We start from the raw sequence: 14,814 nt of genomic DNA, 5'->3' as shown, positions 1-14,814 counted from the left end.
CTTTATTTGACTTCTACTTTTTTTTCCTTTTTGGAATCAGTGGTAGCTCAACTATAGGTGTCAATCACAAGTCAAAATTGTTTTTTTTTATACTCAATTTCTACAATTTTTCGCCCTTAGTAAAATTCCTATATATAATATAATTTTTTCGGTCCTTTTTGTTTATCCACTCTATTTTTTTCGCGTATTTTAATGTAAATTTTGAGCATTAATATCTTATAGTATGCATAAAAAATATAAAAATTATATATTAACATTTGTTGCATCAAGTCAAATCAAACAAAATCTCACATGAATATATTTTGTCTTATATATATACTTTCAAAAATCAAATTTAAAAATCTCTCTCGTAAAGTGGAAAAACTTAAAATGGACAAACAAAAAGAAACGGAGGAAGTAGTACTTTTATAATTAATATTATTCTGACAACTTTAAATTAAGGAGTATATGTTTTAAAAATTGTATTAGTTGGGCTATTTGATCAATGTATGAAAAGCGTTTCATGATGGACAAATTTTTCATCAAGACCGTCTTCCCGTGAGACAGTTTAATATGAGCTGATTTAATAATTAATTTAAATAAAAATAAAAGAAACAGTTATCAAGTATGTCATGTTCAATTACATTTCAATTTACTTAATTTTTCAAAAAAAATTTATATAGTCTACTTGTTTGAGTCCGTTTCAAGGTGAGACGCTTTCATATAAGACTTGTTATTCACGGTAAAATCGTTTCACACAAGAATTTGTGTTAAGTTTAAGATTAAATACAACTCAAAGGAGGCCAAATATGTGCAATGTTGCCCAACAAATCTCTACAAATTCAGCCCAATTATGTGTCGTGAGTCGTGAGTAATGCATCCTAACGTTTGAATATGGCATGAAGCTTCCAATAAGCGAGGAACATCAGAACTTCTGGTCTTAATTCAGGACACCTAGAATAAGTCATATCCCTTGAATTTATTTTGACAATTTCTTCTAAACTTTACACTCAAAATAATATCTAAATAATTAAAAAAAATACTTAATAGTCAACTTTTAATAAATCACAAGATTCAAATGTTTATGAATTCCAGAAACTTTTTTGACCTAAATTCTTCAGCTGCCATAATTTGGTGTTCATACTACAACTTATCTAACTAAGCTAATGAACACGTATTTACTGATTTAGAAAAACTTATAATAGGTTCAAAACGATTCTTAGTGGGGTCAAGTTGTTAATCTCTTATAAAAATATTGCAAAATCTCAAATATTTTTAAGAAATTTTTTAAATGTAGAAATTTTAATCATAATCGATTGAACTCATAATTAGGTATGTGTATTTGGCGCAATATAATTCAAAAAAAAATTAGCCCATCATTTTAGACAATTAACTTCAAAATATTTTTATTTTTTGTAGACTTAATCGATTCCACCACAAAACTAAAAAGAAATTGATTAAAGTAGTACAGATGAAAAAGCAAAAAAATAATACAAAAAATATTATAATTCTTAAATAAGACAGTCTCAGGACAATACCATGATAAATCGTCTCTATTAGGCTGATCCATGTGCATTTAATCTATTAAAGTGATCATTTACAATTTTAAAGTGAAAAATAGACTAATTATATAACTTCATCTCATAATAAGACAGTCTTATATAAGATCATATAACTTCATCTCATAATAAGACAGTCTCATATAATATCAGCTAAAAGTTTGAAGAAAGCCAAATTTTCTCAATGAGACAAAAGTTGCTTTTGCTATTAATCAATCATACATGAAAATGCATGGAATGAAGCAAAAGGAGAATTATGTTGTAAAATTAGATAGATTCTAATAAGTATTGTACACCTACTGTTCTTAGTACCTAAGCAAAGAATATCAAGGCACAAAATACACATCTCTACGTATTTTGTTCCAAAGAACGTAGAAAATCTGAAGTATCTTCGTATATCTATCTGACTAAGAATACTAAACTTTTTCCCAAGGATTACCCAGATTTGTATTAGTATCTGGGCAGTAACAACCAAGTGAATCCCCTAACTCCTGCTGTAATTACACCTGCGCGAAGGACGAATAAATTGCCAATAAACCTTACCAACAGTTAGTTTCGAATATTTAGACACGAGATTTCTAAAAGAAAAGGCGTTTCCTCAGCTCATTCCACCGGTTGTATCCTCTTCCGGGGCCATATTTAGGTCCGGTAGCACAAATAGCGACTCTTGTGATGTTGCGCGTTTTTGTGATTCAGGCTCTGAAGCATCATCGGTTTTATTGGCTTGTCTTGTTACACTCGAACAGGCTGCTTCAGATGTTCTATTGTTCGTGTTATCGTTATTGCGTTCATCAACTGAATTTGCTTCTGATTTTATTCGGGATTTGACTTGTAAGTCGAGCTGCACAACATCATCAAAATTACGTCAATCTTTTGTAGTTAACAAACGTTCTAAACTTCTAACGAATAGTGAAATGTAGAATAAATATAACGTGTTAAAAGTATTCACATTTGAACACCTTCAAACTCGACACTGTCGACAGCATTAAGGATACGTCTAAATACTCAATTTTAAGCCAAAAAAGAACTGTCTATGTGCCAAATCAATGTCCGAGCATCAAGGATTGGACTCGGGTACGTGAAGCAAAATGAACGGTCCGAGTAATATAGAACAGAACAACACGCACTATAGAAGACATACACACCTTAATTCTTTTCAAATTTTCATTTATTGATCTTTGCTCTTTCACTGATAGGCGTATTGAAGCCAATTCCTGTAGAAAAACAAAGAGCAGATATAATCAGTAAAAATTCTTTCAAAACGGAGCAAAGTATATTAACTTGCAACAAACCTTTTTCAAGATTGTTCGCTCCTTCAATAAAGAATTCTCCTCTTCTTTAAGCTCAGCAAATGTCTGAAAAATTGAAACAAAAACGCGCGCATAAGATCATCATTCCCACAAGACATTCGATTTCGACATATAATCGAATATTCAAAGTTTACTTACCTTCTTCCTTTTAGGTCTTTTGCCTGTAGTGGTTGAAGGGGTTTCAGTGGAAGCAGTAATCTGAAACAAAGAAGGATCAAAATAGGTCAGTTTTTGATACACTTGATGTAACAAATAAGAAGAATCCCAATTCAAGACAATTTCTAGTAATGAAGACACATTTATTTGGCTACCAAACTTTGATTATTATTCTATAACTGTTTATTGATTCAAAAAAGGGAACTACAACAAAACAAATAATACCCACATAACACAAGTCATTACTCCATTTTCATGTAAGTCCAAATTATGTTACCAACATTTCTAATTTCAGTATCAACTCAATATTTTGATGATTAACTAAGATATTCATTGATGAGGGACCCACTACAAAAGGGATTTTAGAACATTTCGAGTACCAATTACACTTATCATTCACAATTTTAAAATAGAAACTTTTTATATTTCCATCCTAACCTTTTTCACCTCAAAAATAAATACAAATACACCAAGTTTCGTATGAAAATGTCTTATCGTAAAACAGATTTATACAAGCAGTACATTAGTACAAAAAACATTAAAAAAATCTAATTATCTATCTATATCTAATACTAAAACAGACACCATTTAATGACAAGTGTCTAGCTCTCAGAACATTTCCCCCCTCCCAAATACTACTCTAAGTGCATCTTTTGGAAACAATTCTTTCCCTAATTAATTATTAATTATTACTCTAACGAACATTTTTTGGAAACAAATTTGACCGAAAAAGTGGAATTAAAGATATCATAATTAATTAATTAGCCCAATTATTAGTAGAATTCTATTGTCATTAATAACCCCTTTTAATTAATGTTCAAATAAATAATTATGTGATATACAATCCTTTTATTCTTAATTATAATCAACTATTGTATATTTTTGTACCAATTATCCTAAATTACATATTGTACAATACAATATAATCAACTATTGCATATTTTTATTACTATATGTATTAACATTATTCTAAATTCTATATATCATATAGTCATTTCCATAATTCAAGATACTTTTAATATACCAAATTCTAATTCTTGTCTTTATATAAACACATTCTTACTAGAGACCGTCTTTATAAAAAACGGGTCTTAAATGGGCCAGTCCATTATTAATAAAAAACAACTATCAGAAAAACGCGCGTTGTGTAATCTTATTTAAAGTTGGTGTTATAACTTATTGAAGTTGGTATTCTAACTTATTAAAGTTGGAATCTCCAAATAGGTTATAATACCAACTTTAATAGGTTATAACACCAACTCCAAATACCAATTTTAACAGGTTATAATACCAACTTCAATAAGTTATAACACCAACTTTAATAGGTTATAACGCTAACTCCAAATAAGGTCAAACACACGCATCAGTTTTTAGATTTTTCTCTTTTTTTTAATTGTTGGGCCTGGGCCTGGAGAACCGTCTCTTATAAAGACAGTCTCTCAGGAGAGGCGCTATAATATAAAAAGGGAATGAGACACTTTATAGTAATTGCAATAGAATAATAGTGGGTTATTGGCAATAAAATAATATTAATTATATTTGGTTTTAAATTACTTGTAATATCTACTTTTTCACGTATACACTAATTCAATCTTTAATATCTCTAATTATACATAATGAAAAATTATAAAAATTTGATATTGATAATCTTTGCATTGAGACAAATCAAACAAGATCTCACTTAAATATGTTTCAACTTATAGATTAAGAATTAATTACGAATTAAGGGCGATAAGTGAATAATGCAAATATTGCTAATGTTGCAAGTGATTTAAAACAGAGAAAGTATATATCATTTACAAATTTCGTTGTTTTCTTCACATTTTCTCTTTTCTCCCTTTTTTGCTTTCATTCATCAAATCAGAGATTTATTCTTTCTATCTCATTAATCTAAGTCTCACATGTTTGCAGCTTGTGGGAGAAGATTACTTATTTTTTCTCATAAAAAAATCCCTTTTTTTTTTGTTCCCATATCTAAAAATTGGGTTTTTTGTATTTTAATTATCTCTCTATAGATTTTTTTGGGTTAGTTGATTCGAATCAAAAAGAGAAGTAAAGCATGTAATCAATCGCGATGAATGGGCCATATCTCCGTCATTAGTTACAAAAAGAAAATATATTTCGAACAACTTTTTTTTTCTTACAATACAAGTTTTTATGTTTTTAGCATAATTTTTGTGAAAATAAATAAATGAAACTACAACTTTTATTTATTTTTTTTGAAAGAAGACTAATATTATATTTGATTAGAATAAAATGCTAAGTGATGCAATTATTATGATATAAAAGGTGTTCCTTTGTTTATCATGATTTTCTATATTTAAATCGAGTTTCTTTGTTTATCATAATTTTCTTTATTTATCTTTGGAAATTTAATTGTTAGTTTGTTACCATTATTTTATTGAATTTAGGCATTATATGATAAATATATTTTTATCTTATTTACATTGATTAATAATATATGCGTAAAAGGAATATAAAGTATACCATAAGTTACATTCTTTGTAAATATTAAATTTGTATCACTTCTAATAAAAATCTAAAATTTATACATTTTCTTAAAATGTAAATTTTTTTCTAATGCAAGTTAAATAACAATGAAGTAAGGATATTTTAGACACTAAATTTCAAGTAACAACACTAAATATATAAAATTGATATTTTTGTTTGAGTTTTATATTAAGTTTGAATTTTATTAATTGTTAATTAGATAATTAAATTTAGATGGTTTATTTAGTTGGCTTCTTTGTTTAGTAGTTAAAAATTGACTTTCTATTCAAATTGAGGCGATGTAAACGGCATTTAGAGATACACAGATATTTATAAAGGAGCGATAAAACTTGAGAAGAATTGACAATAACAATCATAATATTGTTTCCTAATACTAAAATCTAAAATTTTATTTTTCTTTATTTAGTTTGATCAACTACTAAAAACTTGACATTAAGAATGTTCTGATAAGAAAATAAAGAACAAGATATAAAATTAGAATTAAATCATTTGATTATTACCTAACATAAGTTTTAAAATTTTACCAGTACGTATTAAAGCATAATGAATCATATGTAGTGGTTTTATGGGTCAAAATTAGGCAAATACTAAAGATTTTAATATATGATGATGATAATAATATTTATACTTCAACATACAATGTTGTATACAAATTAAAAAGGTAGTTAAATATTTATAGTTGATATAGTTTAATATAAATTAATATGTCCATTTTTTAGTAAGTATATATATATATATATATATATATATATATATATATATATATATATATATATATAGATATATATATATATATATATATATATATATATATATATATATATATATATATATTGTTTAATTTTATTTTTCATTAGTATATATATATGGGTCAAAATTAGGCAAATACCAATAATTATTTTTTATTTTATTCTTTTTTTGATAATTTCTTCATTTATTTATAAAAGTATATGTTAAATATAATTACGTATTAATAACCTATGCTTAGCACGGGCAATCACCTAATGAAATTTGAATTCATACTTGTACGGGAAGCAGTTTCTTCTCTTAAAATAATTGAGTTAATCCAATTAAAAATCGTCTCACAATAAGACAGTCACAATATAAAATTAGTAAAATAGAAAATGGTAATCATATTGATGGTTGTAATTAGCAACATAATCAAAGTTTAAGACCCCTCAAAAAACTTGAAAATCTTTGAGAAAGATTGAGCATCAATTCAAAAGATTCAAACTTTGGCCTACCTACCTTGGTAAAAACATGTATACTTCATTTACAAAAATAAAAATTAAAAATAAAAATAAAAAATTAGTGGGCCCTAGATTATTGGATAAGCAACTAACTCCCACCCATGACCCATCCATCACTCCACATAAAACTTCAAACCACCATCCAAGAATTAACACCACCCTGTGTGGGTCCCATTTTTGAGGTGTCCCAAGAAAATCCAAGTATCCAACCCTCTATCACATCATTAACCCCACTACAATTCCCTTCAGACTTCAGATCATAAAAGGCTCTGATTTAAGGACCACTGTAAGAACATTGTGCTGCATAGCACCCGATCAAACATAGTACATTAATATTCCATCAGATCAGAGTATCAGCATCTACGGGGATTATAGCTTCTAGTTGACACACAACCAGTAATCGGTAACCGCCATGTGAACGACTAACGAGTTTAACCGGTGGTAATATCACGTGAGATTGATTACATCACGTGACTCCGTGGGCCCACACACTAATGACTAATGACAGAACGCGTGGGATTTCACTAATGGTAGGATGGTAGCTTGCACACTACTACACTCCACGAACATAGATCAATTTATTACTATTATTTTCTTTTTTTTTTTAATTTTTATTACTACTATTTCATTCAAAAAGAATATAAGTCAAATATTTTATTTACAAAAAAGAAAAAATAAGCGGCATTTCACGGAGACCTATTTGACTCGTACTAATTTTTAAAAAAGGAAAAATAGAGCGGCGCATGGGAATTAGATAGGGGCGCGTGTATAGGATAAAAACCTAGAACTTCACGATTTGTAATCTGTTAACACTAAACACATCATCCGTACCTTTAAATTTACTACCCAAAAATCTCTCATTTCGATTCGCATAATATATCAATTCAAACCGCATAAGAGTAGTTATTATTTCGGCGAGAAAAATAACGACCCAATATAAAAATTACTGAATTCTTTGAAATTAATTATTATAATGATTATAATAAGAGTAATTGTTTAATATTCAGAGTATTGGTTCAAAAAATAATTTTAATTATATTCGTTTATTTCTTCCACCTAAAATAATTGCAAAGTAGATATGGTAATTTCCGATTTCTTATCGCTACTCATGATACACCAAGTAACAACCTATTTTCTCTTCTCACCTTCCATTGTTGAATCTATATGGGAGTTGGGACCCACCTGAACAATATCCCTTATATGAATTTTTGACCCATGGAGAATCATACAGAATGACAAGGGCATTTTCGTCATAATTAGGAGAGAGAAAATAGGAGGCTTTGAGTGGAAGTTTCTTCTTACTGGTGAAGAATTAGCTATGGAGTTTAAATTTGGTGGTTTCAGAAAGGAAAAAAAGAAAGAAAGTCATCAGTCATTAAATGACTATTGTATCTTTTTTTCTGACAATATTGTCCTTCCCATATTCTTAAACCCTCCTCAAGGGTACTTCCGACAAATCCACCATCCCCACCACCCAAAATAACTAGAATAATAACATTTTAATTTTCCCAAAAAATGAAAATGGAGGAATTAGTAGCGGAAAACAAGAATGACAGCTGACCAGAAAATGGAAAAACATACACGCGTATAGGAATCGACATAGCTACCGGAAAAGGAAAGATCCGGTTGCTGACAAGGGTAAAAACGTAAATCTAATGACTAACATAAGAAATAAAAAAAAAGTAAACAATTATATAATGACAAACCTTGGATCTGAACCGATCGGACGGTGGAGGAAGAATATGGTGAGAGGAGAGAGATTCATCACAACCGTCACTAGGGGAGGCGCCGCCGCAACTCCAAGAAAGAGGAGTAGTAGGACTACGCCTAGTACTTTCTCGTCGCTTTTTAATACCGTCACAAACAACGGCACCAAGTGAAGAGGACGACGTCGTATTAGGTTTAGAACGAGGAAGACGTAAACCCCATGAAGGAGGAAGAGGTTTAAGAATGAATGAAGCTGGTCGTGTAGAGGTAGTAGAAGAAGATGGATATGGAGATTCTTTTAAGCGAAGAAGAAGGCCTGCAACTATATTATCGTTGGTGATTGCTGCTGAAAACCAATCGTCTTTCATTGTTGAAGAAGATGAGGTAAGGTGAGGTGGTGGCGGAGAGAGAAAGCGAAAGGGAAAGGGAGAAAAAGGGAAAGAGAGAGGGAAGAAAGAGAAAGTTGTGTGAAGGGAAGAAACGAAAATGAAGGGATGGATGGAAAGATGGGACGAGTGTTGGGTTTTGTTGGGTGAAGAGTGGAGTTTTTTTTTTATTTTTTTGTTAAATGTGAATATTTTGTTATTTTATCCATGGGGTCATTGTTTTTTTCATATTCTAGGCAAAGTTTAGTCTAAATTGAAAAATCGAATAAATTATAATTTTAGTATTTGGTTTGACCAATGTTATAATTGTATAAATGATTTGGTTTAATTTTTTTCAATGAGATGATAGTTTAGATTTAGTCTCTGTATTTTATTTTTAGACTAGATTAGATCGAAAAATCGTAGCTTTTTTAAAAAAATAGATTGCTACCTAGATATTTTTATATGTAGTTTTTTTATGGTAATATCTAGATTGCTACCTAGATATTTTGATATGTAGTTCATGCAATCAACTGATTACGAATAATTATATTTGGTTGTTTCGGTAATAAAACGAAAAAGTGCAAAAGATACTTAAAATACCTGGAAATAGGTGTAATCGGGGACAACTGTCAATATGATGAAAGTGCTTATGATCTTTCTACTAACTACAGTCTAACATTAGCCTTATCCGGGGGTGATTTCCCGGAAAACCCCTCCGACGCTCAAGTCAGATCGGGAAACAGAAATCAATGAATGTATGATATTGAATGAATACAAGATTAACGGATTGTAAGATGAGTTCAGAACAATTGAAGGATATTTGGTTAAGTATAGATTGTAAGTAGAAGGACGGTGTATTTTTATGGAGTTACGGTAGGAAGATCAAAGCTTAGTCGCGTGCAAATGATGTATGCAATATGTATTTATAATGGTAGAATGGAGGTTAGATGGTAAATTAATGTGGAAATCATGAGCATGATGGATGAGTGGTAGGTTATAGTGAGTAGTGGGTGGTTATTTTAAGAAGTTATTAGCCTAAGGTGAGTGGTTTAGGGTTTAACTAAATAAATTCGGGTTGATTTATTTGACCCCATAACATTGATGATTGTAGTTGCAAAATTATTTGCTTAAACAATTTTGAACTGAAACTGAGAGTTTTGTTCATAAGATGTTATTTTCAATGACAAATTCAAGTATATAGAGTAGCAAATTTTTATATTAATTGGTGTGATATAAGAATAAAGTATTCTCTCATTGAAGCAAATATTATTTTTTTCATGTATTAAGAAAAATTAATATTTGGTTTGATTTTCACTAAACTACCTTTTATTTGAATGTCGTAAAAAAATTAAAATAAATTAATTAGTGTGGCATGGATGTGTAAGATCAGTTTACTAATTATTCTTACTTACTTGATTTCCTTATATTGCCAAGAGTAGTTTTGATGAATGCTAATACTCTTTTATGTTTTATGAAAATTGCAATAATTCATGGAAAAATTATTTAAAATAATTTAATCTCTATTCGATTTTTCTTTTATAATTTTAATTATTAATTAATAATAAATAATCTGAATTTTAGTAATATATGTTATACCACAATAGCCTGTTAAAAAAAATAAATAAATAAAAAATTAACCACCAAGACCCTTCCCCCCACTCCACCCCCTCCCCTATCCCTACCCTTCAGTCCTTCACAACTGCCACCATCTCATCCTCTCTATTTTAGAATGCTTTTTATTCTCTTAAAAAAATATAATACATTAATATCTTGCATTTTCAACTAATAAATTAGGGAAAAGAAATAGAAGATGGAATTATAATAGACTTAGGGTGCTTAATTTTGTTGTGCATTTCTTTGTTGCAATAGAATGGCTACAGCAGGGATAAAGAAGGAAAACAAGGGGATTGACTGAGGTGGGGTGGTCGGAGTGGAGTGGTCGGTGCAGGGTGGTGGTAGTGGGTGTTCCTTTTAATTCTTAATAATTTTGTTATTTTTAAAATTTATTTTTATTTAAACGTTACTATTTGAGCATCAACATTCTTGGTTAAGTAATATATTAGTTCTGATTATTTATGGTTAATTAAAAATTAAGATTATTGTATGTAAATTAGTAAAAGATTGGATTAATATGAGCTATTTTTCCTGAATCTTTATAGTCTATGTTGAGTTCGTTGATTACTGATGTGCATCTCAAACTCTACATATTAAACATAATAAAGAGTTTTATAAGCAATATTATTATGAGGCCATTTAAAAAAGTGCTATAAAAAATATGTGATGGTTATTGAAGTGTTTATTATTGTCTATATTTGAATTATTTCCCATTGAAAGAGAAGGGTATATATACTACTTTAGAAACTTAAAAAGTAACATTTACTATCAACAATTGGTTAGTAAACCTCCTCTGGACTAATAAGTGAATAACCTCTTCTCCTTTGGGTTCCACAAGTTCGTTTTCATTAGAATTTCACCTTTTTGGTGGACTAAAATTATAAGAACATTCATATATACTGAGAGTGTTGAACTCTCATTTGTTGCCAACATGTGTGTAATTTTACATCGAAAAAAGATAAAACATATCACTTTATAAATTGAAGAGTAAATTCTACTACTTGATTTTAACTATTGAACTAGTTATCATCATATGGCCTTATTAGTGAATCATCTCTTATCATGATTGTTTGGATTGCACAAACTCAATTCTCAAATTCTTAGAATGAGTTGGCTACTTGGCTTAAAATAGATAACATAATAATTTATTATGACTCAAACTTATTCTTTAATTTTCATCCAGATGATTATCTTATTTTCTTTGTGATCTATATTTTTCTCTCACTTTGTCTTAAAAGACACCTTTTTAAACCTACGCTTAAATATACTTATTGTAATTTCTATAGAACGATGAGAGTATAAGTTTAAATTTAAAATATTGTAATACCATAAAAAATAAGAAAAATTAATGTTAACAATCGAACCTTTTTACTCATCCGTTGTGATTCTGCAATAATCCACTTTTGAATTATTTTTATTAATTCAACCTTTGGCTATAGTTTGCTATCAATATAACCTTTTATTTTATTATAATTGAACATTTGTCCTAAGTTTACTATCAACATTCCCTATTAAACTAAAGGCAAAACTTAACTTATTAAAAAATAATCTAAAATTAATTATTTAGCGGAATGAAAAAATATTATATTATTAATATTAATTTTTTTTAATATCTTTAAATTATCATGGTTTCATATTTGGATGAAACTTATTGAATATTTTTTTTGAAATGGAATAAGTGAAAATATATTGCACGAAATTTACGGCAAACAAAATAAAATAGATTTACACTCAAAAAAAAAAATTAAACTCAAAAAATGGAGTACTTCACAAAGTGGGGTGGAGACGTGGAGCAAGTCAGAGAGCGGCCGGGCTGACCCTTTTTCTCCATCTCCAAGTTTCTCATTTGTGTGGCTTTTACAAAGAAAAGTGGGGTCCAGAAGGATTTACAGGTGGCACGTGACATACTCATACTTAGAATATTTAAGTTGATTGGTTCGACTTAGATATTAAAATTACATCAAATCAAAACCAAATTAAAATAGCCGAGATTTTAGTAAATAACATTGGTGTCTAAAGTTAATAAATTATTCTTAAATGGTAGGATTTAATAGGGTGAAGATTTTGTGATTTTAATTTATTTTTTGCATAATTTGCAAATTATTACCTTAAAGTTTAGCATTTTTGTAAATTGTAGTCTCAATATTTATTTTTTGCGAAATAAAGCCGCCAAAGTATTAAAGTTTGCACTTTCAGGCCAAAATACAGAATTCCAATTCATTTTGGTCGTCGGAAGTTTGCACTTTTATACTTTGACGTTTGTAATTCGCAAAAAATAAACATTGAGGCTGTATTTCGCAAAGTGTTAAATTTTAAGGCTGTAATTCGTAAATTATTCTTATTCTTTTTGGTGTTGTCTATTTTATTATTATTTTTTGTCTTATTATGGTGATTTACAAATCACAATGATTAATTAGTAATTTTGAATTAAAATATATGATTTTAAAATTTTTCAAATTCTTAAGTGTCTCATTTACTTTATGCATTATATCTAATACACTTATTCAATCTATAATATATCTAACTATGTATAATTAAAAATTATATAAAGTTGATATTAATAAACTTTTTACATTAAAACGAATCAAATAAAATTCCACATGATAATGTTTTAACTTTTAAATTATTAATAAAATACAATTTAGAAGTAATTGATGAATAGTATCCAAAAAATAAATAAAACATCTAAATTGAATAGAAGGAAGTACTACCTAAATAAAATCGTTTAACACAACTAGGGTTGGACCAAGTCATTGTAAAATAGTTTGATAAGGTGTAGTCCTTTTTACAATAATTAGTTCATTACTAATATTATCATACTAGTATATATTCTCGTACAATACACGTTCGGTGATCTTACATTTTAGATTATTATAAGTATTTATTTTCAATTTTATTTTATATACTTATTAATAGCGAAATAAAATAACTATGACAACATAATTAACGAGTATATATATATATATATATATATATATATATATATATATATATATATATATATATATATATATATATATATATATATATATAGATATATATATATATATATATATGGATAGAACATCTGCATGTAGAGCATAAAGTTTGGGATTCGACCCCTATATATTAAATAAATATAATTAAATAATGAATATATATAAACGTAATCAATATGAAATGCATTACACTATATTTCTAACTAGTTATAATATGTCACATTTATGTACGATTAACGAATGAATTACATTAATTCATTGTCTAAACTACCTCCTTGGCTGTCTATTTTATTATTACATATGACAATTCAATAGAATAATATATTATTTAACTTTTCTTATATATTTAGTAATCAATTTCACAATAATAAATAATATGAACTTTACCATTCATATAAAAAGATATTCATTTTTTTTATGAAATTATATATATATATATATATATATATATATATATATATATATATATATATATATATATATATATTTCTTAATCTTATTAGATTCGTATTTAAATGTAAAGGATCTATAACTATTACTAAAACAAAACACAACTGACATCATCACCTTTTAAAAATGCTTTCGTGTCGCTTCTTTATTAAAAAATTTTCCTCTAAAAATTAATAAAGATGTCATTGTTATTATGATTTCTTTGAGTTACTACTTTCTTATTTTGAGTATATTATTATTCCTATTAATTGTTTTTTATTTTTTAGGTTAAATCGCATTCAATGTATTAGAAAACTATATATTATATTTCATTTATTTCAATTGTGTATAAGAAATTTTCAATTTTATTTATTAAATGAACATTATTTAGTGTATTGGATATTTGAGATGGTTAAAATATAATAATATTTTTATTAGGATTTTTTTTTATTATTTATACTCTTGGTTACTTAAATGCAATGATTAATTCTAATATGATTTAGGTTATGATTATCTTTATATAAGTCACTTATATTTTTATGAGAAAAAAATTATCTTTGTCTTTTAAACTAACAAAAATAATTTTACATAATTATATGTATCTATATTTGATTTTAAAGTGTGTAATTAATAGTAATGGAGTAATATTTAATACTTTTATAAACTAAGGTAATAGTTACTTTTGTTAGAAAAAATTGGTATGTTATTTTTTTTATTAAAAAACTCATAATTTCTCATTGTACTCAAGATACATTTGCTCTTTTATTTAAAATAAAAAAAGTAAAAGTATAAATATAATTATATTGTGCTTATTGTAAAATATGATATAATATACGTAATGTATACAACTATTCAGAGTGAAACGTAATATAACTATAATGTACAATTTATTTTTAAAATTTTAATTTCTTAATTTATACAAATATGTCAGAAAGTTTGATAAAGTCGTGCAT

The 14,814-nt window shown here is 27.6% G+C and overlaps 1 protein-coding gene across 1 annotated transcript; it reads right to left on the bottom strand.

Moving 5' to 3' along the window:
• Nucleotides 1-1,714: 1,714 nt before the first annotated feature.
• On the bottom strand, nucleotides 1,715-8,983 carry LOC130804282 (uncharacterized). Its single transcript, XM_057668669.1, has 5 exons — nucleotides 8,472-8,983; nucleotides 2,987-3,046; nucleotides 2,831-2,893; nucleotides 2,684-2,752; nucleotides 1,715-2,379 (listed from the first exon to the last, which is right to left on the bottom strand). Exons 1-5 carry the CDS (start codon nucleotides 8,838-8,840, stop codon nucleotides 2,137-2,139), a joined length of 804 nt encoding a protein of 267 aa, XP_057524652.1. The 5' UTR covers nucleotides 8,841-8,983; the 3' UTR covers nucleotides 1,715-2,136.
• Between the last annotated feature and the right edge of the window lie 5,831 nt (nucleotides 8,984-14,814).

This window comes from Amaranthus tricolor, chromosome 17, assembly GCF_026212465.1.
Source record: "Amaranthus tricolor cultivar Red isolate AtriRed21 chromosome 17, ASM2621246v1, whole genome shotgun sequence".
NCBI lineage: Eukaryota > Viridiplantae > Streptophyta > Magnoliopsida > Caryophyllales > Amaranthaceae > Amaranthus > Amaranthus tricolor.
This window is presented reverse-complemented; position numbering and strand designations above follow the sequence as displayed.

What these genes read in the sequence shown, in the direction of transcription:
- LOC130804282 (XM_057668669.1), bottom strand. Translation starts at nt 8,840, where the DNA reads ATGAAAGACGATTGGTTTTCAGCAGCAATCACCAACGATAATATAGTT. An exon ending in AGCGAACAATCTTGAAAAAG is followed by an intron (nt 2,753 to 2,830) that starts GTTTGTTGCAAG and finishes GTTTTTCTACAG; the next exon opens with GAATTGGCTTCAATACGCCT. An exon ending in AAAATTTGAAAAGAATTAAG is followed by an intron (nt 2,380 to 2,683) that starts GTGTGTATGTCT and finishes GATGTTGTGCAG; the next exon opens with CTCGACTTACAAGTCAAATC.